Below are 24,724 nucleotides of genomic sequence, written 5' to 3'. Positions count from 1 at the left end.
CAGCAGCAGCTAACCATTGGTTACCTTTTGTTCCTGAGGCCTCTCGGCTTCTCAGGAGATAAAAAATCCTAAGGAAAGGATTTTCCATAAAAGATGTCTGTGACACACCCCCAGAGTCACAGGATCGTGGAAGGGTTTGGGTGGAGAAGGACCTCAGAGCCAGCCCAGCCCCTCTGTGTCCCATGGCAGGGACACCTCCCACTGTCCCAGGCTGCTCCAAGCCCCATCCAGCCTGGCCTGGAAAACCTCCAGGGATCCAGGGGCAGCCCCAGCTGCTCTGGGCTCTCTGTGCCAGGGCCTCCCCACCCTCACAGGGAAGGATTTCTTCCCAAAATCCCATCCAGCCCTTCCCCCTGGCAGTGGGAGCCATTCCCCTTGTCCTGTCACTCCAGGCCCGTGTCCCCAGTCCCTCTCCAGCTCTCCTGGAGCCCCTTTAGGCCCTGCCAGGGGCTCTGAGTTCTCCCTGGAGCCTTCTCCTCTCCAGGTGAGCACCCCCATCTCTCCCAGCCTGGCTCCAGAGGGGCTCCAGCCCTGCAGCAGCTCCGTGGCCTCCTCTGGGCTCTCTCCAGCAGCTCCAGGTGCTGCTGCTGTGTCCCCAGGGCTGGGGCAGCTCTGCAGGTGAGGTCTCACCTGAGCCCAGGGGCAGAGGGGCAGAATCCCCCCTTCCTTTCCTGCTGGGGGCCCAGCCCAGGGCGCAGGGTTTGGGGGTTCCGGTGCATGTGGCTGGGGCATGTGGAGCTTCTCACCCACGGACTCCCTGAGTCTGGCCGGGTCCCTCAGGGTGGCACACCAGGTTTGGACATGCCCAGTCTTTGGCTGTCACTTCCTCCTGCCTGAGGACATTTACGTTTCTGATTTCCCGGTATTTGACACGCAAACCGTGAAGAAGCTGATTTCTCACCGCGCTTTCCCTCTCTCTGCAGAGTCCTGGGAGCTGTGGGAGGCGTGCAGCAGCAGGATGGAGAGCAAGCCAGCAGTGAATGGCCAGGCTGTCCCCGGGGAAGCCACGTCGGGGACAAACCACTTGTGCCAGGGCGCGATGCTGTGCAAGCAGCAAAAGGCAGCTGGCAGGGACGCAGGGCCGGATGCTCCTGGGGAGCCCTCGGAGACGGCCGGCAGCATTGCAGGCGTGTATGTAGAGGCTTCAAAGAGGATAATGAGCTTCTATGAGGCCACCAGAGAGCATCTGCTGAGCCTGGATTCAGCCCTGAGCCTCCTGGAGGCACAGGCAGCCACGGGCTCCATCTCCGACCCGCTGAGGAGCCGCCGTGTCCCCGTGGCAGAAGCCGTGAGGACGGGGCTGGTGGGGCTGGAGCTGAAGGAGAGGCTGCTCTCAGCTGACAGGGCTGCTACTGGCTTCCTGGACCCCTACACTGACGAGAAAATCTCCCTCTACCAGGCCATGCAGAAGGAGCTGGTGGGGAGGGAGCAGGGCATCCGCCTGCTCCAGGCCCAGCTGGCGACCGGAGGCGTCATCGACCCGGCCACCGGCGGGCGGCTCCCAGCAGGGCTGGCCTGTGAGAGGGGGTATCTGGACGAGGAGATGAGCCAGCTCACCTCCGGCCCCGGCAGTGAGGACAGCAGGGTGTTCCTTGACCCCAGCACCATGGAGAAGGTCACCTACTCGGAGCTGAGGAAGAGGTGCGTCGTGGATCCGGCCTCAGGCTTCCTGCTCCTGCCGCTGCAGGTCACATTCCCAGGGCTGGGAGGGAGGGTGAGCAGCAGGGACCTGATGGACTCTGGCATCATCAGCTCCGATGTGTTCCAAGGCCTCGAGGAGGGAAGAATCTCTGCCCAGGAGGTGGCAGAGAATGACATTGTCCAGCACTTCCTGCGTGGGACGAGGAGTGTGGCTGGGGTTGTCCTGCCTTCTGGGGAGCAGAAGAGCCTTTACCAGGCACTGAGGGAGCATCTCCTGGTGCCTGGTGCTGCTCTCGTGCTCCTGCAAGTCCAGGCCTCCACGGGCAGCCTGACAGACCCCCTGAAGAACAAAAGCTACTCCGTGGACGAGGCTGTCAGGGTTGGCCTCATTGGCCCAGAGCTTTACGAGAAGCTGTCCTCAGCTGAGAAAGCCATCACTGGGTACAGGGACCCGTCCACCGGAGAAATGCTCTCCCTGTTCCAAGCCATGGGGAAGGGCTTTGTTCCCAGGGACCATGGCCTCTGCCTCCTGGAGGCTCAGCTGGCCACGGGGGGTGTCATCGCCCCGGGCAGGCACCTCCGCGTCCCCATGGAGACAGCCTGCGAGTGGGGGTACCTGGACGAGGCCACCAGGCAGCTCCTGTCCAGCCCTCCTGGTGACATGAAGGGGTTCTTTGACCCCAGCTCCAAGGAGAAGCTGAGTTATGCAGAGCTGCTCCAGCGCTGCGTCACCGACCCCAGCACGGGGCTGCTGCTACTGCCACTCCCTGGGGACAGCGGTGAAGGGTCCCAGGGGGCACTCGGCTTCCTTGACCACAGGACCCAGACGGCTCTGGAAAACACGCAGGTGCCCGTTGCTGTGGGGAAATTCAAGGGCAAGCCGGTGTCCCTGTGGAAACTGCTCTTCTCTGACTACATCCAGGGCGAGCAAAGGGCTGCGCTGGCTCAGCAGTTCCTGGCAGGAGCGCTCTCCCTGCAAGGCCTGGGAGAGGCCGTCAGAGCCGCCGTTGAGGAAAATGCTGCCACTGCTAACGTCACCTTCAAGGGCCTGAGGGAGCAGGTGACGGCTGACCAGCTTCTGAGCTCAGAAATTATCAACAAAGACTTGTTCAAGAAACTCAAGGAGGGAGAAACGTCGGCCAAGGAGGTGGTGGGCATGGACACCGTCAGGAAGTACCTGCAGGGCACGGGCAGCATCGGGGGGCTGCTGCTCCCCGACTCCCAGGAGAAGATCAGCATCTACCAGGCAAAGCGCAAGGGACTCCTCAGGCCAGGAACGTCTCTGATTCTCCTGGAGGCACAGGCTGCCACGGGGTTTGTCATCGACCCCGCTGCCAACAAGAGGTACTCCGTGGACGAGGCTTTACGAGCAAACGTCATCGGCCCGGATGTGTACGAGAAGCTGCTGGCTGCGGAGAAATCTGTCACTGGCTACCGAGATCCTTACTCAGGGGCTAAGATCTCCCTGTTCCAGGCCATGCAGAAGGAGCTGATCGTCAGGGACCACGGCATCCGCCTGCTGGAGGCCCAGATCGCCACCGGCGGCATCATCGACCCCGTCAACAGCCACCGTATCCCCGTGGAGGTGGCCTACAAGCGTGGCTACTTCGACAAGAAGATGAATTTAATCCTCTCAGACCCCAGCGACGACACCAAGGGCTTTTTCGACCCCAACACGCACGAGAACCTGACCTACCTGCAGCTGAAGGAGAAATGCATCACCGAGCCCTCCACAGGGCTCTGCCTCCTCCCTCTGAACAGCAGGAAGAGGCAGTTCGTGGACGAGGCCACCAGGCAGGTGTTCAGGAGCTCATGGCTGCCCGTCAGGTTTGGGCGCTTGCGGGGGGAGAAGGTCTCGGTGTGGGACCTGCTGAACTCCGAGTACTTCAGTGAGGGCAGGCGCCGGGAGATTTTCAACCACTTCCAGCTGAGGAAGCTCAGCCTGGAGCAAATCCGGCTGATGCTGGAGGAGGAGATGAAGAAATGGGCCCCCATCAAGTTCCCGGCCATGAGAGGCAACGTCAGCGCTTACCACCTGATGGAAACCGGTGTCATCGACAGGGCCCTGTTTGAGCAGGTGCTGGAGGGGTCGGTCACCCCAGAACAAGTCCTGCACATGGACTCGGTCAGGAAGTACCTCTACGGCTCAGGCAGCATCGGGGGGATTGTGCTCCAGCCGTCCAACCAGAGAATGAGCATTTATGAGGCCATGAAGCAGAACATCGTGGTGCCAGGAGTGGCCCTGCCCCTGCTGGAGGCCCAGGCTGCCACGGGCTTCATTATTGACCCTGTGAACAACCAGAAGCTCTGCGTGGATGAGGCCGTCAAGGAGGGAGTCATTGGGCCAGATGTCCACGAGAAGCTGCAGCAGGCGGAGGGCGCCGTGACGGGCTATAAAGATCCTTTCACGGGCAAGAAGATCCCTCTTTTCCAGGCCATGAAGAAGGGGCTGATCGCGGACAAGCAGGCCATGCAGCTGATGGAGGTGCAGATGGCCACGGGAGGCATCATCGACCCAACGTGCGGCCACCACATCCCCCTGGAGGCGGCCCAGCAGCGAGGCTGCCTGGATGAGGACACCAGCAAGGCCCTCTCCAAGCCCAGCGGTGACCACAGAGTGTTCTGCCTCCCGGACAGCAGAGAGAGCGTGACCTACGCCGAGCTCATCCAGCACTGCCAGAAGGACGACGTCTCTGGCTTCCACTTGCTGCCTCTGGCACAGGCAGCCGCTCCTGCCTACACCGACGAGCAAATCCAACGGATCTTCAAGGAAACCATGGTGAAGGAAAAAGGAGTCTCCCTCTGGGAGCTCGTGCACTCGGGGTATTTCACTGAGGAGCAGAGGAGCGATTTCATGGAGAGGTTCCGGTCGGAGGAGCTGTCGCTGGAGCAGCTGGTGGCTCTGGTGCTCAGGCTGGTGGGGGAGATGGAGATGAAAGCCAGGACCCAGATCTCCCTGGAAGGCCTGAGGGGCAGTGTCCCTGTGGTCTGGCTGCTGGACACGGGCATCATTTCCCAGAAGACGTTTGAAGAACTGGCTCAGGGTGTAAGGACTCCCGAAGAAGTGGCTGAAATGGAGAGCGTAAAGAGGTACTTGAAGGGCACGGGCAGCATTGCTGGGGTCTTCATAGAGGCATCCAAACAGAAGATGAGCTTCTATGAAGCCATGAAAAACAACCTCCTCCTCCCTGGGGCTGCTCTGAGGCTGCTGGAGGCTCAGGCAGCCACAGGGTACCTGACTGACCCTGCCACAAACCGGAGGCTCAGCGTGAGAGACGCCGTGAGAGCGGCCGTTGTTGGAGAGGAGCTGTCTGAGAAACTCCTCCAGGCTGAGAGGGCTGTGACGGGCTACACAGACCCCTACACCGGGGGCTCCATCTCCCTGTGCCAAGCGCTCAGGAAGGAGCTCGTCCCCCTGGCAGAGGCCGTGCCCTTGCTGGAGGCCCAGCTGGCCACGGGAGGGGTGGTTGATCCCATCCACCACCTCCACCTGCCGCTCCAGGCTGCCTGCAGGTACGGCTTCTACGACGAGGACCTGAACCAAACCCTCTCTCAGCTGGATGACAGCACCAAGAGCTTTTTTGACCCAAACACCAAGGAGAACGTGACCTACCAGCAGCTGAAGGATCGGTGCGTTCGTGATGCCGAGTCAGGTCTGTGGCTCCTCCCTCTGTCGGAAAACGCGATGTTCTGCGTGGACGAACAGACCATGAAAGTGCTGAAATCTGTGACTGTTTGTGTCAACGTGGGGCGGTTCAAAGGACAGACCGTGTCTGTCTGGGACCTCCTCAACTCTGAGTACTTCTCAGACAGCCAGAGAAGAGAGCTGGTGCAAAAGTACAAGGATGAGAAGGCTGAAGTGCTGCAGGAAATCACCACAATTATCACCACAATCATCCAAGAGACTGAGGCAAAAGGCAAGAAGTTCGCATTCAAGGGCCTGAGGAAAAGAGTTTCCGCCAGTGACCTCTTCCAGTCCCAGCTGATCGACAAAAAAACCCTTGATGAGCTCAACCAGGGGAAGAAAACAGTCAAAGAAGTGACTGAAATGGAGTCCGTCCGCAGGTACCTGGAGGGCAGTAATTTCATAGCAGGGGTCCTTATCCAGCCAAGCAACGAGAAGATGAGCATCTACCAGGCCATGTGGAAGGGCATCCTGAGGCCAGGGACCGCCCTGGTGCTGCTGGAGGCACAGGCAGCCACCGGCTACATCATCGACCCTGAGAAAAACAAGAAGTTTTCGGTGGAGGAAGCGTTAGAGGCGGGTCTGATTGGAGGGGAGATTTTTGAAAAGCTGCTCTGTGCGGAGAGAGCCGTGACGGGCTACACAGACCCCTACACCAAAGCCCCCATGTCCCTGTTTGAAGCCATGAACCAAGGGCTGATTGTGAAGAGCCATGGCATCCGCCTGCTGGAGGCCCAGATCGCCACCGGCGGCATCATCGACCCCGTGCACAGCCACCGCCTGCCCGTGGAGGTGGCCTACAAGCGTGGCTACTTCGACCAGGAGATGAACCAGATCCTCTCAGACCCCAGTGATGACACCAAGGGCTTCTTTGACCCCAACACGCACGAGAACCTCACGTATATGCAGCTCCTGGAGAGATGCGTCCAAGACCCGGACACGGGGCTGTACATGCTGCAGGTTGTAAAGGAGGGAGGAAAGTATTTCTACATTGATGAGTCCACAAAGCAGGCTTTGCGCTCAAAGCCCCTTCAAGTGAAAGTTGGAAAGTTTAAGGACCAAACCGTTTCTGTCTGGGAAGTTCTCTGCTCTCACTACTTCTCGGAGCAGAAGAGGAAAGAGCTGGTGATGCAGTACAAAAGCAAAAACCTAGCGCTGGAAGAGCTGATATCCCTCGTCTTAAAAATCATCGAGGACACAGAGCGAAGAGGAGAAGCCCTCAAGGTCAAAGGACTGCGGGGCGAGGTGTCAGTGTCAGAGTTGTTCAACTCTGAGATAATTGACAAGAAAACTCTGGATCAGCTGCAGGACGGGAGTCTCACCCTTGCCAGCCTCACAAAGAGGGACAGCATCCAAAGGTACCTGGACGGCACCGGGTGCATCGCCGGGGTTCTCCTCCCGCTGAGAAAAGAGGTGATGAGCATCTACCAGGCCCTGAAGAAAGGCCTCCTTACAGAGCAGTGTGCCCTGGGGCTGCTGGAGGCACAGGCGGCCACTGGCTTCCTGGTGGACCCCCGGAGCTACCAGAAGCTCTCTGTGGACGAGGCCGTGTCCTCTGGGCTGGTGGGCAGCGAGCTGCGCGAGCAGCTGCTGTCGGCAGAGAAAGCCGTGACGGGATACACAGACCCCCAAACAGGAAATAAAATATCTCTCTTCCAGGCTGTGAGACAGAAGGTAATAGTCAGGCATCAGGGCATCCGCCTGCTCGAGGCCCAGCTCGCCACTGGTGGCATCGTTGACCCCTGGCATGGCCACCGCCTGCCCCTGGAGGTGGCCTACAAGCGTGGACACCTGGATGAGGACACGTTCCTCCTGCTTTCGGATCCAGATCATGGCAGCAAAGGCTTCATAGATCCCAACACTCGCGAGAAGATCAGTTACAGCCAGCTCCTGCAGAGGTGTGCCAAGGACAGGGAGAGCGGCTTGTACCTGCTGCAGGTCCTGGAAAAGGAAGGCGACTATTTCTACATTGATGAGCAAACCAAAAACGCCCTGTTGTGCACCAAGGTCCAGGTGCCTGTGGGGAAATACAAGGGACAGGTGTTATCGCTGTGGGAGCTCCTCTGCTCCGAGTACATCACAGAGGAGAAGAGAAAAGAACTGGTGAAAAAGTACAAGGCGGAATCGCAACACATTGTGCAGGGAATCATTGAGACAATACTAAAGATCATCAGGGAAAAAGAAGAGGACAGAAGCGATGTCTGGTTCCAGGGAATCCGACAGCAGATCACAGCATCAGAACTGCTCAGTGCACAAATAATTACAGAGGAAACAATAGAAAAACTCCAGAAAGGAAAAGAGACAGCACAAGAAATAGCAAAAATGGACAGTGTGAGGAGGTACCTTGAGGGAACTGGAAGCATCGCTGGCGTGCTGGTGCCCTCCAAGACTGAGCCAGGCAAGATGGAGAAGATGAGCATCTACCAAGCCATGTGGAAGGGCATCCTGAGGCAGGGCACGGCGCTGGTGCTGCTGGAGGCCCAGGCGGCCACCGGCTTCATTGTTGATCCAGTGAAGAACCAGAAGCTCTCAGTGGATGAGGCCGTGTCCTCTGGGCTGGTGGGCAGCGAACTGAAAAACAAACTTCTAAGCGCTGAGAGAGCTGTGACGGGCTACACCCACCCCTACACAGGACAAAAGATGAGTCTGTTCCAGGCCATGAAGCAGGATCTCATCGTCAGGGACCACGGCATCCGCCTGCTGGAGGCCCAGATCGCCACCGGCGGCATCATCGACCCCGTGCACAGCCACCGCCTGCCCGTGGAGGTGGCCTACAAGCGTGGCTACTTTGACCAGGAGATGAGCCAGATCCTGTCCGACCCCGGCGACGACACCAAGGGCTTCTTCGACCCCAACACGCACGAGAACCTGACCTACCTGCAGCTGCTGCGCCGCTGCGTGCCCGACCCGGACACGGGGCTGCTGATGCTGCAGCTGATGGACAAGGGCTCCGCGCTCTACCAGCTGAGCGAGGATGCCCGCAGAGCCCTGCAGGCCGCCCGCACCACGCTGGCCGTGGGGCTCTTCCAGGGCCAGAGCGTCACCGTCTGGGAGCTCCTCTTCTCCCGCTACGTCCCTGAGCACCGGCGACAGGAGCTCCTGCGCCAGTACAAGGCGGGGACAGTCACCATTGCGCAGATGATCGACCTCCTCACGGCCATCGTCACCAGGGCTGAGGCCCAGGGCCACGGTGCCAACGGGGCCCCCAAGTCCACAGAAACGGAGATCCTGCCTGAACCCATCCAGAACGGCAGCGCCTCAAACTCCCAGAAGGAACAGGAACAGAAACAGGAGCAGGCTCAGGAGCAAGAGCAGGAGCTGGAGCGGTCCCTCAAATCCCAGACGGTGGAGGTCTCGGCAGGCGGCTTCCACGGCAGGAAGGTGTCCCTGTGGGAGCTGCTCTTCTCCAAGTGGGTGTCAGAGGCCAAGCGCCAGGAGCTGCTGGGGCGGCTGCGGGCCAGGAGCTTGGCGCTGGCTGAGCTGGCCACGCTGCTCACCCTCCTGGTGGAGGAGGCGGCGCAGCGCGGCAGCAGCGTGAAATTCACGGGCCTCAGGAGGCAGGTGAGCGCCTCGGACCTGCTGGACTCGGGCATCATCGACACGGGCACGCTGGCCGAGCTGGTGCAGGGCGCCAGGACGGTGCAGGAGGTGACGCAGATGGCCTCGGTCAAGCGCTACCTGGACGGCACGGGCGTCATCGCCGGCGTGCTGGTGCCCTCCAAGGCCGACCCAAGCAAGATGGAGAAGATGAGCATCTACCAGGCCATGTGGAAGGGCATCCTGAGGCAGGGCACGGCGCTGGTGCTGCTGGAGGCCCAGGCGGCCACCGGCTTCCTGGTGGACCCGGTCAAGAACCAGAAGCTCTCCGTGGACGAGGCCGTGTCCTCTGGGCTGGTGGGCAGCGAGCTGCACGAGAAGCTGCTGTCGGCGGAGAGGGCCGTGACGGGCTACTCTGACCCCTACACGGGGGACAAGATCTCCCTGTTCCAGGCCATGAAGAAGGAGCTGATCGTCAGGGACCACGGCATCCGCCTGCTGGAGGCCCAGATCGCCACCGGCGGCATCATCGACCCCGTGCACAGCCACCGCCTGCCCGTGGAGGTGGCCTACAAGCGTGGCTACTTCGACCAGGAGATGAGCCAGATCCTGTCCGACCCCGGCGACGACACCAAGGGCTTCTTCGACCCCAACACGCACGAGAACCTGACCTACCTGCAGCTGCTGCGCCGCTGCGTGCCCGACCCGGACACGGGGCTGCTGATGCTGCAGCTGATGGACAAGGGCTCCGCGCTCTACCAGCTGAGCGAGGATGCCCGCAGAGCCCTGCAGGCTGCCCGCACCACGCTGGCCGTGGGGCTCTTCCAGGGCCAGAGCGTCACCGTCTGGGAGCTCCTCTTCTCCCGCTACGTCCCTGAGCACCGGCGCCAGGAGCTCCTGCGCCAGTACAAGGCGGGGACAGTCACCATTGCGCAGATGATCGACCTCCTCACGGCCATTGTCACCAGGGCTGAGGCCCAGGGCCACGGTGCCAACGGGGCCCCCAAGTCCACAGAAATGGAGATCCTGCCTGAACCCATCCAGAACGGCAGCGCCTCAAACTCCCAGAAGGAAGAGAAACAGAAACAGGAACAGGAGCAGGAGCTGGAGCGGTCCCTCAAATCCCAGACGGTGGAGGTCTCGGCAGGCGGCTTCCACGGCAGGAAGGTGTCCCTGTGGGAGCTGCTCTTCTCCAAGTGGGTGTCAGAGGCCAAGCGCCAGGAGCTGCTGGGGCGGCTGCGGGCCGGGAGCTTGGCGCTGGCCGAGCTGGCCACGCTGCTCACCCTCCTGGTGGAGGAGGCGGCGCAGCGCGGCAGCAGCGTGAAATTCACGGGCCTCAGGAGGCAGGTGAGTGCCTCGGACCTGCTGGACTCGGGCATCATCGACACGGGCACGCTGGCTGAGCTGGTGCAGGGCGCCAGGACGGTGCAGGAGGTGACGCAGATGGCCTCGGTCAAGCGCTACCTGGACGGCACGGGCGTCATCGCCGGCGTGCTGGTGCCCTCCAAGGCCGACCCAAGCAAGATGGAGAAGATGAGCATCTACCAGGCCATGTGGAAGGGCATCCTGAGGCAGGGCACGGCGCTGGTGCTGCTGGAAGCCCAGGCGGCCACCGGCTTCCTGGTGGACCCGGTCAAGAACCAGAAGCTCTCCGTGGACGAGGCCGTGTCCTCTGGGCTGGTGGGCAGCGAGCTGCACGAGAAGCTGCTGTCGGCGGAGAGGGCCGTGACGGGCTACTCCGACCCCTACACGGGGGACAAGATCTCCCTGTTCCAGGCCATGAAGAAGGAGCTGATCGTCAGGGACCACGGCATCCGCCTGCTGGAGGCCCAGATCGCCACCGGCGGCATCATCGACCCCGTGCACAGCCACCGCCTGCCCGTGGAGGTGGCCTACAAGCGTGGCTACTTCGACCAGGAGATGAGCCAGATCCTGTCCGACCCCGGTGACGACACCAAGGGCTTCTTTGACCCCAACACGCACGAGAACCTGACCTACCTGCAGCTGCTGCGCCGCTGCGTGCCCGACCCGGACACGGGGCTGCTGATGCTGCAGCTGATGGACAAGGGCTCCGCGCTCTACCAGCTGAGCGAGGATGCCCGCAGAGCCCTGCAGGCCGCCCGCACCACGCTGGCCGTGGGGCTCTTCCAGGGCCAGAGCGTCACCGTCTGGGAGCTCCTCTTCTCCCGCTACGTCCCTGAGCACCGGCGCCAGGAGCTCCTGCGCCAGTACAAGGCGGGGACAGTCACCATTGCGCAGATGATCGACCTCCTCACGGCCATTGTCACCAGGGCTGAGGCCCAGGGCCACGGTGCCAACGGGGCCCCCAAGTCCACAGAAATGGAGATCCTGCCTGAACCCATCCAGAACGGCAGCGCCTCAAACTCCCAGAAGGAAGAGAAACAGAAACAGGAACAGGAGCAGGAGCTGGAGCGGTCCCTCAAATCCCAGACGGTGGAGGTCTCGGCAGGCGGCTTCCACGGCAGGAAGGTGTCCCTGTGGGAGCTGCTCTTCTCCAAGTGGGTGTCAGAGGCCAAGCGCCAGGAGCTGCTGGGGCGGCTGCGGGCCGGGAGCTTGGCGCTGGCCGAGCTGGCCACGCTGCTCACCCTCCTGGTGGAGGAGGCGGCGCAGCGCGGCAGCAGCGTGAAATTCACGGGCCTCAGGAGGCAGGTGAGTGCCTCGGACCTGCTGGACTCGGGCATCATCGACACGGGCACGCTGGCTGAGCTGGTGCAGGGCGCCAGGACGGTGCAGGAGGTGACGCAGATGGCCTCGGTCAAGCGCTACCTGGACGGCACGGGCGTCATCGCCGGCGTGCTGGTGCCCTCCAAGGCCGACCCAAGCAAGATGGAGAAGATGAGCATCTACCAGGCCATGTGGAAGGGCATCCTGAGGCAGGGCACGGCGCTGGTGCTGCTGGAAGCCCAGGCGGCCACCGGCTTCCTGGTGGACCCGGTCAAGAACCAGAAGCTCTCCGTGGACGAGGCCGTGTCCTCTGGGCTGGTGGGCAGCGAGCTGCACGAGAAGCTGCTGTCGGCGGAGAGGGCCGTGACGGGCTACTCCGACCCCTACACGGGGGACAAGATCTCCCTGTTCCAGGCCATGAAGAAGGAGCTGATCGTCAGGGACCACGGCATCCGCCTGCTGGAGGCCCAGATCGCCACCGGCGGCATCATCGACCCCGTGCACAGCCACCGCCTGCCCGTGGAGGTGGCCTACAAGCGTGGCTACTTCGACCAGGAGATGAGCCAGATCCTGTCCGACCCCGGTGACGACACCAAGGGCTTCTTTGACCCCAACACGCACGAGAACCTGACCTACCTGCAGCTGCTGCGCCGCTGCGTGCCCGACCCGGACACGGGGCTGCTGATGCTGCAGCTGATGGACAAGGGCTCCGCGCTCTACCAGCTGAGCGAGGATGCCCGCAGAGCCCTGCAGGCCGCCCGCACCACGCTGGCCGTGGGGCTCTTCCAGGGCCAGAGCGTCACCGTCTGGGAGCTCCTCTTCTCCCGCTACGTCCCTGAGCACCGGCGCCAGGAGCTCCTGCGCCAGTACAAGGCGGGGACAGTCACCATTGCGCAGATGATCGACCTCCTCACGGCCATTGTCACCAGGGCTGAGGCCCAGGGCCACGGTGCCAACGGGGCCCCCAAGTCCACAGAAAAGGAGATCCTGCCTGAACCCATCCAGAACGGCAGCGCCTCAAACTCCCAGAAGGAACAGGAACAGAAACAGAAACAGAAACAGAAACAGGAACAGGAGCAGGAGCTGGAGCGGTCCCTCAAGTCCCAGACGGTGGAGGTCTCGGCAGGCGGCTTCCACGGCAGGAAGGTGTCCCTGTGGGAGCTGCTCTTCTCCAAGTGGGTGTCAGAGGCCAAGCGCCAGGAGCTGCTGGGGCGGCTGCGGGCCAGGAGCTTGGCGCTGGCTGAGCTGGCCACGCTGCTCACCCTCCTGGTGGAGGAGGCGGCGCAGCGCGGTAGCAGCGTGAAATTCACGGGCCTCAGGAGGCAGGTGAGCGCCTCGGACCTGCTGGACTCGGGCATCATCGACACGGGCACGCTGGCTGAGCTGGTGCAGGGCGCCAGGACGGTGCAGGAGGTGACGCAGATGGCCTCGGTCAAGCGCTACCTGGACGGCACGGGCGTCATCGCCGGCGTGCTGGTGCCCTCCAAGGCCGACCCAAGCAAGATGGAGAAGATGAGCATCTACCAGGCCATGTGGAAGGGCATCCTGAGGCAGGGCACGGCGCTGGTGCTGCTGGAGGCCCAGGCGGCCACCGGCTTCCTGGTGGACCCGGTCAAGAACCAGAAGCTCTCCGTGGACGAGGCCGTGTCCTCTGGGCTGGTGGGCAGCGAGCTGCACGAGAAGCTGCTGTCGGCGGAGAGGGCCGTGACGGGCTACTCCGACCCCTACACGGGGGACAAGATCTCCCTGTTCCAGGCCATGAAGAAGGAGCTGATCGTCAGGGACCACGGCATCCGCCTGCTGGAGGCCCAGATCGCCACCGGCGGCATCATCGACCCCGTGCACAGCCACCGCCTGCCCGTGGAGGTGGCCTACAAGCGTGGCTACTTCGACCAGGAGATGAGCCAGATCCTGTCCGACCCCGGCGACGACACCAAGGGCTTCTTCGACCCCAACACGCACGAGAACCTGACCTACCTGCAGCTGCTGCGCCGCTGCGTGCCCGACCCGGACACGGGGCTGCTGATGCTGCAGCTGATGGACAAGGGCTCCGTGCTCTACCAGCTGAGCGAGGATGCCCGCAGAGCCCTGCAGGCCGCCCGCACCACGCTGGCTGTGGGGCTCTTCCAGGGCCAGAGCGTCACCGTCTGGGAGCTCCTCTTCTCCCGCTACGTCCCTGAGCACCAGCGACAGGAGCTCCTGCGCCAGTACAAGGCGGGGACAGTCACCATTGCGCAGATGATCGACCTCCTCATGGCCATCGTCACCAGGGCTGAGGCCCAGGGCCACGGTGCCAACGGGGCCCCCAAGTCCACAGAAAAGGAGATCCTGCCTGAACCCATCCAGAACGGCAGCGCCTCAAACTCCCAGAAGGAAGAGAAACAGAAACAGGAACAGGAGCAGGAGCTGGAGCGGTCCCTCAAGTCCCAGACGGTGGAGGTCTCGGCAGGCGGCTTCCACGGCAGGAAGGTGTCCCTGTGGGAGCTGCTCTTCTCCAAGTGGGTGTCAGAGGCCAAGCGCCAGGAGCTGCTGGGGCGGCTGCGGGCCGGGAGCTTGGCGCTGGCCGAGCTGGCCACGCTGCTCACCCTCCTGGTGGAGGAGGCGGCGCAGCGCGGCAGCAGCGTGAAATTCACGGGCCTCAGGAGGCAGGTGAGTGCCTCGGACCTGCTGGACTCGGGCATCATCGACACGGGCACGCTGGCCGAGCTGGTGCAGGGCGCCAGGACGGTGCAGGAGGTGACGCAGATGGCCTCGGTCAAGCGCTACCTGGACGGCACGGGCGTCATCGCCGGCGTGCTGGTGCCCTCCAAGGCCGACCCAAGCAAGATGGAGAAGATGAGCATCTACCAGGCCATGTGGAAGGGCATCCTGAGGCAGGGCACGGCGCTGGTGCTGCTGGAGGCCCAGGCGGCCACCGGCTTCCTGGTGGACCCGGTCAAGAACCAGAAGCTCTCCGTGGACGAGGCCGTGTCCTCTGGGCTGGTGGGCAGCGAGCTGCACGAGAAGCTGCTGTCGGCGGAGAGGGCCGTGACGGGCTACTCCGACCCCTACACGGGGGACAAGATCTCCCTGTTCCAGGCCATGAAGAAGGAGCTGATCGTCAGGGACCACGGCATCCGCCTGCTGGAGGCCCAGATCGCCACCGGCGGCATCATCGACCCCGTGCACAGCCACCGCCTGCCCGTGGAGGTGGCCTACAAGCGTGGCTACTTCGACCAGGAGATGAGCCAGATCCTGTCCGACCCCGGCGACGACACCAAGGGCTTCTTTGACCCCAACACGCACGAGAACCTGACCTACCTGCAGCTGCTGCGCCGCTGCGTGCCCGACCCGGACACGGGCCTTTATTTCCTCAATATTGTTAGAAAATAATTGCAAAACCTTTTTGATTTTTTTCCTTGTTTTTGCCTTGCGGAGGAATGTTACTTTTGTGAATAATTCTTTTGCTGCTGGTGTTTGTCTTTCTTTTCCTAAATATTTTTTTAGCATTTATCATCCCAGTGAGGGAATTTCCTTCCTGATCTCTTTTCTTTGCCACCCCCCACCCCCATCAGGTACAGTTTGAAGTGCCTCCCCCTGAGCAGTGTTGCTGCACTGCATTGTTCATCCTTCCTTAGTTGCCTTTCAGGAACAGAGCAGGCAGCCTGGGTTATCTCAGGACATTTTGGTGAAGCGTGTCATCCTCATTTTCCCCACTCAGGTTTAACTGCAGGTCTTTGTTCTGTTCAGGTGCTGCTGCGAGTCGTATTTTTATTCTCTGCCCCTATTTTCCTGCATGTTCCAGCTATTTTCCCCAGAATCTTTGCAGGATTGCATTCCGTTTGCAGGTTTTCAAGCCAGGACAGCGTGCAGAGCAGATTTCTGCGTGGGCAGGATGCCGGGCTTGCTTGGCGTGTCGCTGGCGTGGGACACATCATCTGTGTTTTTGCTCTCCGTGCCCCAGCCTGTCCTGCCTTTCCGGGGCTGTCTGGAGCACAAACAGCCTCAGCCCAGCGTGGCTTGGTCTCTCTCTGTGCTTTCCCTCCCTCTGTGAAGCCTCTGTGGGGATGGATCCTCTCACGGGAGCTGGAAGTGGATGTGGCTGTGCTGTGCTTTCAGTCTGTCCATCCACACGGGCGCCTCCATTCCTTCCTGCTCCTTTTGCCCTCCTGTGTCCTGAGCTGACTCAGCCACATGCCAGAGCAGAGGAACAGCCCTGGAGCCACTCTCCCGTGCAGTTCAGGGATGAATAATTCTACTGCTGTTTAATGGGAGGAAACTTACCCTTCTTAAATGTGCTGCCTTGGGGTGTTTGCCTTAATTAACCCGGTAATGTCCTGGAAAATGGACTTTTGGCCACAAGCTTGTGCAGCTGGTACCTGGGAACAAGCGTAGAGGAGCTGTGGGGCCCAGAGAATTGCATGGGCTCAGAAAAGGAGGGAGTAAACTGATGGGAGAGAAGTCACAGGACCATGGAATGGTTTGGGTGGGAAGGGGCCTCCTCGTGCCACCCCCTGCCATGGCAGGGACACCTTCCACTGTCCCAGGCTGCTCCAAGCCCTGCCCAACCTGGCCTTGGGCACTGCCAGGGATCCAGGGGCAGCCACAGCCGCTGTGGGCACCCTGTGCCAGGGCCTCACACCCTCACAGGGAACAATTCCTTCCAACATCTAACCCACACCTACGCTCCTCCAATTTGAAGCCATTCCCTGACGCTGTCGAGTCAGGGATGGAAAGAAAGGCTCCAGGCTTCGGGTAGATCAGAAGGCTCAAAAAGAATCTTTGTTAGCAAGAAGCAGTGAGTTTTATAGTCTCACTCACTAAGTGGGACCAGATTGGTGTCAAAGTAGAAAAATTCTCACATTATTGGTGACTTTGAATAGCACACTGTGAGGAACCATATCCATAAACAATGGTTACAGAAAGAGAGATGATAATTGTTTGAATTCTTTCATCTAAGATTCCCCAGCCCAGCCCGGGAGAAATTGTTTCTGTTCTTTCTCCGACTGAACTGAGAATCTCCACAATTCCCCCTTGTCCTGTCACTCCAGGCCTTTGTCCCTCTCCATCAGCCTTACAGCCCCCTTTAGCTACTGGAAACCCACAACAACACCTCCCGGGAGTTTTCTCATCCTGGAAACCCAATTCTCCCTTCCACAGAGGCAAAGAGGAACAGGGAGCGCCGGGTCCCCGGGGTTTGTCTGTAACATCCCACTGTGCCAGGGCCAGCACGGTGTCCCCGTGGCTGCTGCACTGGGACACAGTTTGGGACAAGGGCAGGGCCAGCACGGTGTCCCCGTGGCTGCTGCACTGGGACATGGTTTGGGACAAGGACAGGGCCAGCACAGTGTCCCCGTGGCTGCTGCACGGGGACACGGTTTGGGACAAGGACAGGGCCAGCACGGTGTCCCCTTGGCTGCTGCACGGGGACACGGTTTGGGACAAGGACAGGGCCAGCACAGTGTCCCCGTGGCTGCTGCATTGGGACACGGTTTGGGACAAGGACAGGGCCAGCACAGTGTCCCCAAGGCTGCTGCACTGGGACATGGTTTGGGACACTCTGAAGGGCCAGCGTGGTGTCCCCAAGGCTGCTGCACTGGGACACAGTTTGGGACACTCTGAAGGGCCAGCGTGGTGTCCCCAAGGCTGCTGCATGGGGACACAGTTTGGGACACCCTGAAGGGCATGGCCAGTGTGGTGTCCCTGTGGCTGCTGCACTGGGACACGGTTTGGGACACTCTCAAGGACAGGGCCAGCACGGTGTCCCTGTGGCTGCTGCACTGGGACACAGTTTGGGACAAGGACAGGGCCAGCACGGTGTCCCTGTGGCTGCTGCACCATCCCTGCAGCCCTGGCACCATCACAGTGACCCTGGCACCATCCCAGTGACCCTGACACCATCCCTGCATCTCTGGCACCATCACAGTGACCCTGGTACCATCCCTGCAGCCCTGGCACCACCCCAGTGACCCTGGCACCATCCCTGCAGCCCTGGTGCCACCACAGTGACCCTGGCACCATCCCTGCAGCCCTGGCACCATCCCTGCAGCTCTGGCACCACCCCAGTGACCCTGGCACCATCCCTGCAGCCCTGGAACCATCACAGTGACCCTGGCACCACCCCAGTGACCCTTGCACCATCCCTGCATCTCTGGCACTACCACAGTGACCCTGGCACCATCCCTGCAGCCCTGGCACCACCCCAGTGACCCTGGCACCATCCCTGCAGCCCTGGCACCATCCCAGTGACCCTGGCACCATCCCTGCAGCCCTGGCACCACCCCAGTGACCCTGGCACCATCCCTGCAGCCCTGCACCATCCCTGCAGCCCTGGAACCCCCCCAGCCCCCCCAGATTCTCTCCCTCCCGCACCGTGCCGCAGACCAGGTGTCCTGAGCACCAGGAAAAGCCTGGCCCATCCCTTTTTCCCAGGAACCACGAGTCAGGCACAGGACACCTGATAGTGCCTTTCCCACAGAGATCAGAGTTGTGCAATCTCTCCCAGCCGCAATAAAAGAGCATTTTTTGTCCGTGCCCGTGTCTGCCCGTGCCCGTCCCCTGGGCGCGGGGATGGGCTGGCTCCAAGTGGCTTTTGAAAGGGAACTTTGTTGTTTTTGTTATTCTTTCCTGCGGAGGCGCCGGTGCGGGCGGGGAGAGGCGGAGCAGGGGCGGCGGCCGCCGGTACCCGCAGAGCAGGTGACAGCAGCGCCCTGGCTCCCGGGAGTTTGCAGTTCATTGCAGCCCCAAGGTTTGTGAACAGTCTCTGTTTCGGCCCGCGCGTTCGAAGAATGAGCCGGAGTTCTTCAGTTCTCGGTCTCAGAGTTGTTTATTGTGTCTTATCTATAAAAATTTTTCTCCTGTCCAGCCGAGGTCCACTCAGCAGGACAGCCAGAGGCACTGTGCCTGCCCTGGGGCTGTGTTATCTCTTTATAGCACAAACTGTGTATAACGTGTTTACAATGGCTTCCCAATACCTCTCTCCTATGTTAGACAGTGAGCTTCTACTCTAGAGCAATCCAAAAGTGCCACCATCACAGCAGAAGATGGAGATAGAGAAGAAGAAGAAAGGCTGGACACACCCAAGTCCCTCCATCTTGTCCCCAAAACCCCTCTTCCAAAAACCCCAAAATCTACTTTTTCACCCAGAGATAATTTTATTATTACACTACTTAAACTTCTGTGGCTTTCAGGTCTTCATACAAAGCTGGAAATTTGCTCCACGGGTCATAATCAAACCCACAGGTGCTCGGGGCTGTGTGCCAGGGTCTCTGAGCCCCCTGGCAGGGGTCCGGGCAACTCTGGACACCCAGAGGGATGCGCTGAGTTCTGACACCTGGTACCTGTCGGTCAGGTGACAGAAACACCACTGGTACCTGCTGAGCAGGTGACAGAAACACCGCCGGTACCTGCTGAGCAGGTGACAGAAACACCGCCGGTACCTGCTGAGCAGGTGACAGAAACACTGTGGGTACCTGCTGGGCAGGTGACAGAAACACCGCCAGTACCTGCCCAGCAGGTGACAGAAACACCACCTGTACCTGCTGAGCTGGTGACAGAAACACTGCCGGTACCTGCTGAGCTGGTGACAGAAACACCGCCGGTACCTGCCCAGGAGGTGACAGAAACACCATGGGTACCTGCTGAGCTGGTGACAGAAACACCACCGGTACCTGCTGAGTAGGTGACAGAAACACCATGGGTACCTGCTGAGCAGGTGACAGAAACACCATGGGTACCTGCTGAGCTGGTGACAGAAACACCACCGGTACCTGCTGAGTAGGTGACAGAAACACCACCTGTACCTGCCCAGCAGGTGACAGAAACACCATGGGTACCTGCTGAGCAGGTGACACAGGTGACAGCAGTGCCCCGGTACCTGCTGAGCAGGTGACAGAAACACCACCGGCACCTGTCGGGCAGGTGACAGAAACACCACTGGTACCTGCTGAGCAGGTGACAGAAACACCATGGGTACCTGCTGAGCAGGTGACACAGGTGACAGCAGCGCCCCGGTACCTGCCCAGCTGGTGACACAGGTGACAGCAGTGCCCCGGTACCTGCTGGGCAGGTGACAGAAACACCATGGGTACCTGATGAGCAGGTGACACAGGTGACAGCAGCATCCCGGTACCTGCCCAGCCAGTGACACAGGTGACAGCAGTGCCCCGGTACCTGCTGGGCAGGTGACAGAAACACCATGGGTACCTGATGAGCAGGTGACACAGGTGACAGCAGCATCCCGGTACCTGCCCAGCCAGTGACACAGGTGACAGCAGTGCCCCGGTACCTGCTGGGCAGGTGACAGAAACACCATGGGTACCTGCTGAGCTGGTGACACAGGTGACAGCAGCGTCCCGGTACCTGCCCAGCCGGTGACACAGGTGACAGCAGTGCCCCTGTACCTGCCCAGCCGGTGACACAGGTGACAGCAGTGCCCCGGTACCTGCTGGGCAGGTGACAGCAGTGCCTCCCAGGGTCCGGCCCTGCCGAGGGTCAAACCCTGCCGAGGGGCCTTTCCCGGGGTCCAGGCCTCCATTATCTGCTTCTCCTTCTTTCCTTTTGTTCTTTCTTGCTTTCTTTCTTCCTCACTTTCTATTTCTCTTCATTGCTTTCTTTTTCTTTTTCTTTTTCTTTCTTTCTTTCTTTCTTTCTCTTTCTTTCTTTCTTTCTTTCTTTCTTTCTTTCTTTCTTTCTTTCTTTCTTTCTTTCTTTCTTTCTTTCTTTCTTTCTTTCTTTCTTTCTTTCTTTCTTTCTTTCTTTCTTTCTTTCTTTCTTTCTTTCTTTCTTTCTTTCTTTCTTTCTTTCTTTCTTTCTTTCTTTCTTTCTTTCTTTCTTTCTTTCTTTCTTTCTTTCTTTCTTTCTTTCTTTCTTTCTTTCTTTCTTTCTTTCTTTCTTTCTTTCTTTCTTTCTTTCTTTCTTCTCTTTATATATTTTCTTAACCAATATGGACTTCTATATTTTTACGGACAACAATGAAGACGGTCACATCCTTCCTTTGCACTTGAATTAAATTTTATTTTGTTTTGAGGAATTAAAACAATCACATTGTTTTATAACCACCCTGCTCGTGTACATGGGGGTTGTTCAGTGTCCTGGCACAGCCCGAGGGAGCATTAACCAGAACCGTGCCGTGCCCTACCTGTGCTCAGGTGTTTCCAGGGGCAGGGGCTGCCATCCCCAGGGCAGGCGGGGCTCTGTGCATCCCCCTCCTCAGGAAAACTCCTCAGCAGCCACAGGGGCTCGGGGACCTGTGCTCCAGTGAGGGCTGGCCTGGAACAGAGACCAGGCAGAGCTGAAGAATAAAGCGGGGATTTATTACGAGGTCTCAATGGAAACAGCTTGGGCAGCACAATCCAAAATGGCCACAAAAAATGGACAACAGCTCACGGGGTCTCGCATTTTTATAAGTTTTGGTCCATTTGCATATTGGAGTTAATTGTCCAATTACAGCTTTAGACCATGAAATTCCATCATTCTTGGTTTTCTCTCTCCAGCCCATGTTGTTTGCACTCTTGGGGCTGAGATTTGGATCCAAAACGGCCACAAAAAAGGACAACAGCTCACGGGGTCTCACATTTTTATAACTTCTGGTCAATTAGCACATTGGAGCTAATTGTCTAATTACAGCTTTAGGTTATGCAGTCTCATCCTTCTTGTTTTTCTCTCTCCAGCCCACGTTGTTTGTGCTCTTGGGGGTGAGATTTGGATCATTTGTGCTTGGTCCCCAGCTGGAGCAGGAATTGTTTTGTCTCCCTGCTCTGTGCAGAGAGCTCAGCATCCCCTGAGATGAAACCCAGACCCACACACTGAAGCAGCACAGAACCTGAAAAATAGAAAAGCCAAAACCTGAGGCACCCCCAGCACCAGCTGGAAAGGAGCTGGGAGCAGCATCAGCACCTGAGCCCCGCCCCTGGGGGTTTCCCAAATCAATCGCTGCAGGAAAACCCTCCCCAAACGCCCCAGTGCTGAAACATCCCTGGCAGAGGCATCTTCCAGCCTCTGACGTGGCCCTGAGGTGCTCCAGCCATGACTCCCACACCTCCGGGCAGGTTCCCGGGAAGCTGCAGGTGAGCCAGGGAGCCCGGGGGTGAAAAATGCGTATTTTATCATTGGCTTGTGGCAAATATTCCAGTGAATGTTATGTGTGTTGTGTTAGGGAGTTGTGCTGTGTTAATTTCTGTTAGTAGTGTGTTAAACATAGTTTGAGGTTAGAACACAATGTTAAAATAGAAACTGTGCTGTGTAAGATACTTTTTTAAAAGAGAGGACTCACAGCGAGACAGCAGCCACAGGACACCTGAATCCTTCGAGAAAGAGAATTTATTGCTCCATTATCAGAAGAAATGAACTTCTTCCTGCCTCGAAGGCGCTGTCAGGATTCAGAGGAAGAAGCTGACACTGCCCAGCCAGAATCCTGTGTTTGAATGGAATTTATGCATCATGGATGAGGTGCATGAATATGCAACAGGCTGTTGCTTTTAAGGGTTAATCCTCTGTTAACGTGGGTCCTTTTTGGGGCTTATTTTGCCCAGAAAGAGGTTCCCGGACCATCCATCACCCTTTGCTTTTATTGTCTCATATTGTCCTAAATCCTAATTGTCAAAATTATCATTACTCTAATTGTATTACTATTTTTATAACCATTTTATTACTATTAAACTTTTAAAATTCTAAAAACGAGTGATCAGCATTTTTCACACCAGGGGTCTGCGCCCCTCTCTGTGGGCTCTACCAGAAATATCCCAATATCCCCAAACCCCCAAATATATTCCCAATATCCCAATATAACCCAAAAGTGTGAAAAGGATTATAGAGAGTAGTGTAGGTGTGTCACTTGGTGAGAAATTGAGGGTTTGGGATTTTTCCTAGCTCAGAGTAAAAATTTGCTCGGTTGGCAAACATTTCACCTAGAACTCAGTTGTGTCAAGTTTGATAAATGAAGATCTAACAATTTAAATTTTATTTAGCAGAAAAATCCAAGTAAATTCTTTTATGAAAATGAATTAAAAAAGTATATCCCTTCCATTTACATTTCTTCTTTTGATTGTAAAAATATGCGGTGGGAATAGCTCAGAGTAAAAATTTGCTCAGTTGGCAAATATTTCACCTAGAACTCAGTTGCGTCAAGTTTGATAAATGAAGATCTAACAATTTAAATTGTATTTAGCAGAAAAACCCAAATAAGTTCTTTTGTGAAAATGCTCCAGCTCCTTCTGAGTGAAACATTTAAAATTTTGCTCAGAAATACGCTCATTCTTAACATTTTCCTGAAGATCTAACAATTTCAATTGTATTTAGCAGAAAAACCCCAATAAGGAAAATGCCTCAGCTCCTTCTGAGTCAAACATTTAAAATTTGGCTCAGAAACATTTTCCTGAGGAAATTTCCTGAGCTGGGAGCAGATCTCAGCCCGGGAAGGGCTCCAGAGCGGGGAGCGGAGCCTCAGGAGCGGGTCCTGGAGCCACCTCACCCCAGGACCGGGTACCTGGGCCAGGTGGGCTCCCTGCAGGATCCTGGAGCCACCTCACCCCAGGACCGGGTACCTGGGCCAGGTGCGCTCCCTGCAGGATCCCGGAGCCACTTCCCCACAGGACAGGACCGGGTACCTGGGCCAGGTGCGCTCCCTGCAGGATCCCAGAGCCACATCCCCACAGGACAGGACCGGGTACCTGGGCCAGGTGCGCCCCCCACAGGATCCTAGAGCCGCCTCCCCCAGCACAGCACAGGGTACCTGGGCCAGGTGTGCTCCCTGCAGGATCCTGGAGCAGCACAGGGTACCTGGGCCAGGTGCACTCCCCGCAGGATCCTGGAGCAGCACAGGGTACCTGGGCCAGGTGCGCTCCCTGCAGGATCCCAGAGCCACCTCCCCCCAGCCCAGGGTACCTGGGCCAGGTGTGCTCCCTGCAGGATCCTGGAGCAGCACAGGGTACCTGGGCCAGGTGTGCTCCCTGCAGGATCCTGGAGCCACATCCCCCCAGCCCACGGTACCTGGGCCAGGTGCGCTCCCTGCAGGATCCCAGAGCCACATCCCCCCAGCCCAGGGTACCTGGGCCAGGTGCGCTCCCCGCAGCCGAGCCCCGGTGAGTCAGAGGGAGAAGCTCTCCGGGAGCCGATCAGCCGGTCTGGGCAGCGCCCACGCCGGCAGGAATGCGCTCCCGGAGCAGGACAGACGGACAGGCAGGGCCAGGGCATGCAGCCCCTCCTGCCCCCGGAACGGCACCGAGCCACGTGGGACACGGGCACACCTGGGTGAGGGCAGCTTTCCTGTGTCACCTGTGTCACCTGGGCCAGGCACTGAGCCACATGGCACATGGGCACACCTGGGTGTGAGCAGCTTTCCTGTGTCACCTGTGTCACCTGTGTCACCTGTGTCCCCCCTGGCAGGCACTGAGCCACACGGGACATGGGCACACCTGGGTGTGAGCAGCTTTCTGTGTGTCACCTGGGTCACCTGTGTCACCTGTGTCACCTGTGTCTCCTGGGGCAGGCACTGAGCCACACAGGACACGGGCACACTGGAGTGTGAGCAGCTTTCCTGTGTCACCTGTGTCACCTGTGTCACCTGTGTCCCCCGGAGCAGGCACCAAGCCACGTGGGACACAGGCACACCTGAGTGTGAGCAGCTTTCCTGTGTCACCTGTGTCACCTGTGTCCCATGGGCCAGGTACCAAGCCAGGCGGGACACGGGCACACCTGGGTGTGAGCAGCTTTCCGTGTGTCACCTGTGTCCCCACGCACAGGGAGCCACCCATGCCCCGCACATGCATTGTCCTGCGTTGTCCTTTGTGCCCAGGCTCACAGGAGAGTCACAGGAGAGTCACAGCAGGGACCTGCCCAGGGTCACACACAGGGTCACACACACGGGTCACACAGTGACACACAGGGTCACGCAGTGACACACAGGGACCTACACAGGGTCACAGCAGGGACCTGACCAGGGTCACACACAGGGTCACACACAGGGTCACAAACACACACAGGGTCACAAACACACACAGGGTCACACACAAGGTCACACAGTGACACACAGGGACCTACAAAGGGTCACAGCAGGCACCTGGACGGAGGGTCACAGCAGAGCCACAGTCACACACAGGGTCACACAGTGACACACAGGGTCACAAACACACACAGGGTCACACAGTCACACACAGGGTCACACAGTGACATACAGGGTCACACAGTGACACACAAGGT

General features: G+C 59.0%; 1 protein-coding gene across 1 annotated transcript; it reads left to right on the top strand.

The window, feature by feature from the left end:
• Window positions 1-958: 958 nt before the first annotated feature.
• Window positions 959-14,920, top strand: LOC143695661 (epiplakin-like). Its single transcript, XM_077190122.1, has one exon. The coding sequence runs from the start codon at window positions 959-961 to the stop codon at window positions 14,918-14,920; it is 13,962 nt and encodes a 4,653-aa protein (XP_077046237.1).
• The last annotated feature ends 9,804 nt before the right edge of the window (window positions 14,921-24,724 follow it).

Source organism: Agelaius phoeniceus, chromosome 1, assembly GCF_051311805.1.
Source record: "Agelaius phoeniceus isolate bAgePho1 chromosome 1, bAgePho1.hap1, whole genome shotgun sequence".
Classification (NCBI taxonomy): Eukaryota; Metazoa; Chordata; class Aves; order Passeriformes; family Icteridae; genus Agelaius; species Agelaius phoeniceus.
The sequence above is the reverse complement of the archived record's forward strand: the minus strand, read 5'-3'. Positions and strand labels throughout refer to the sequence as shown.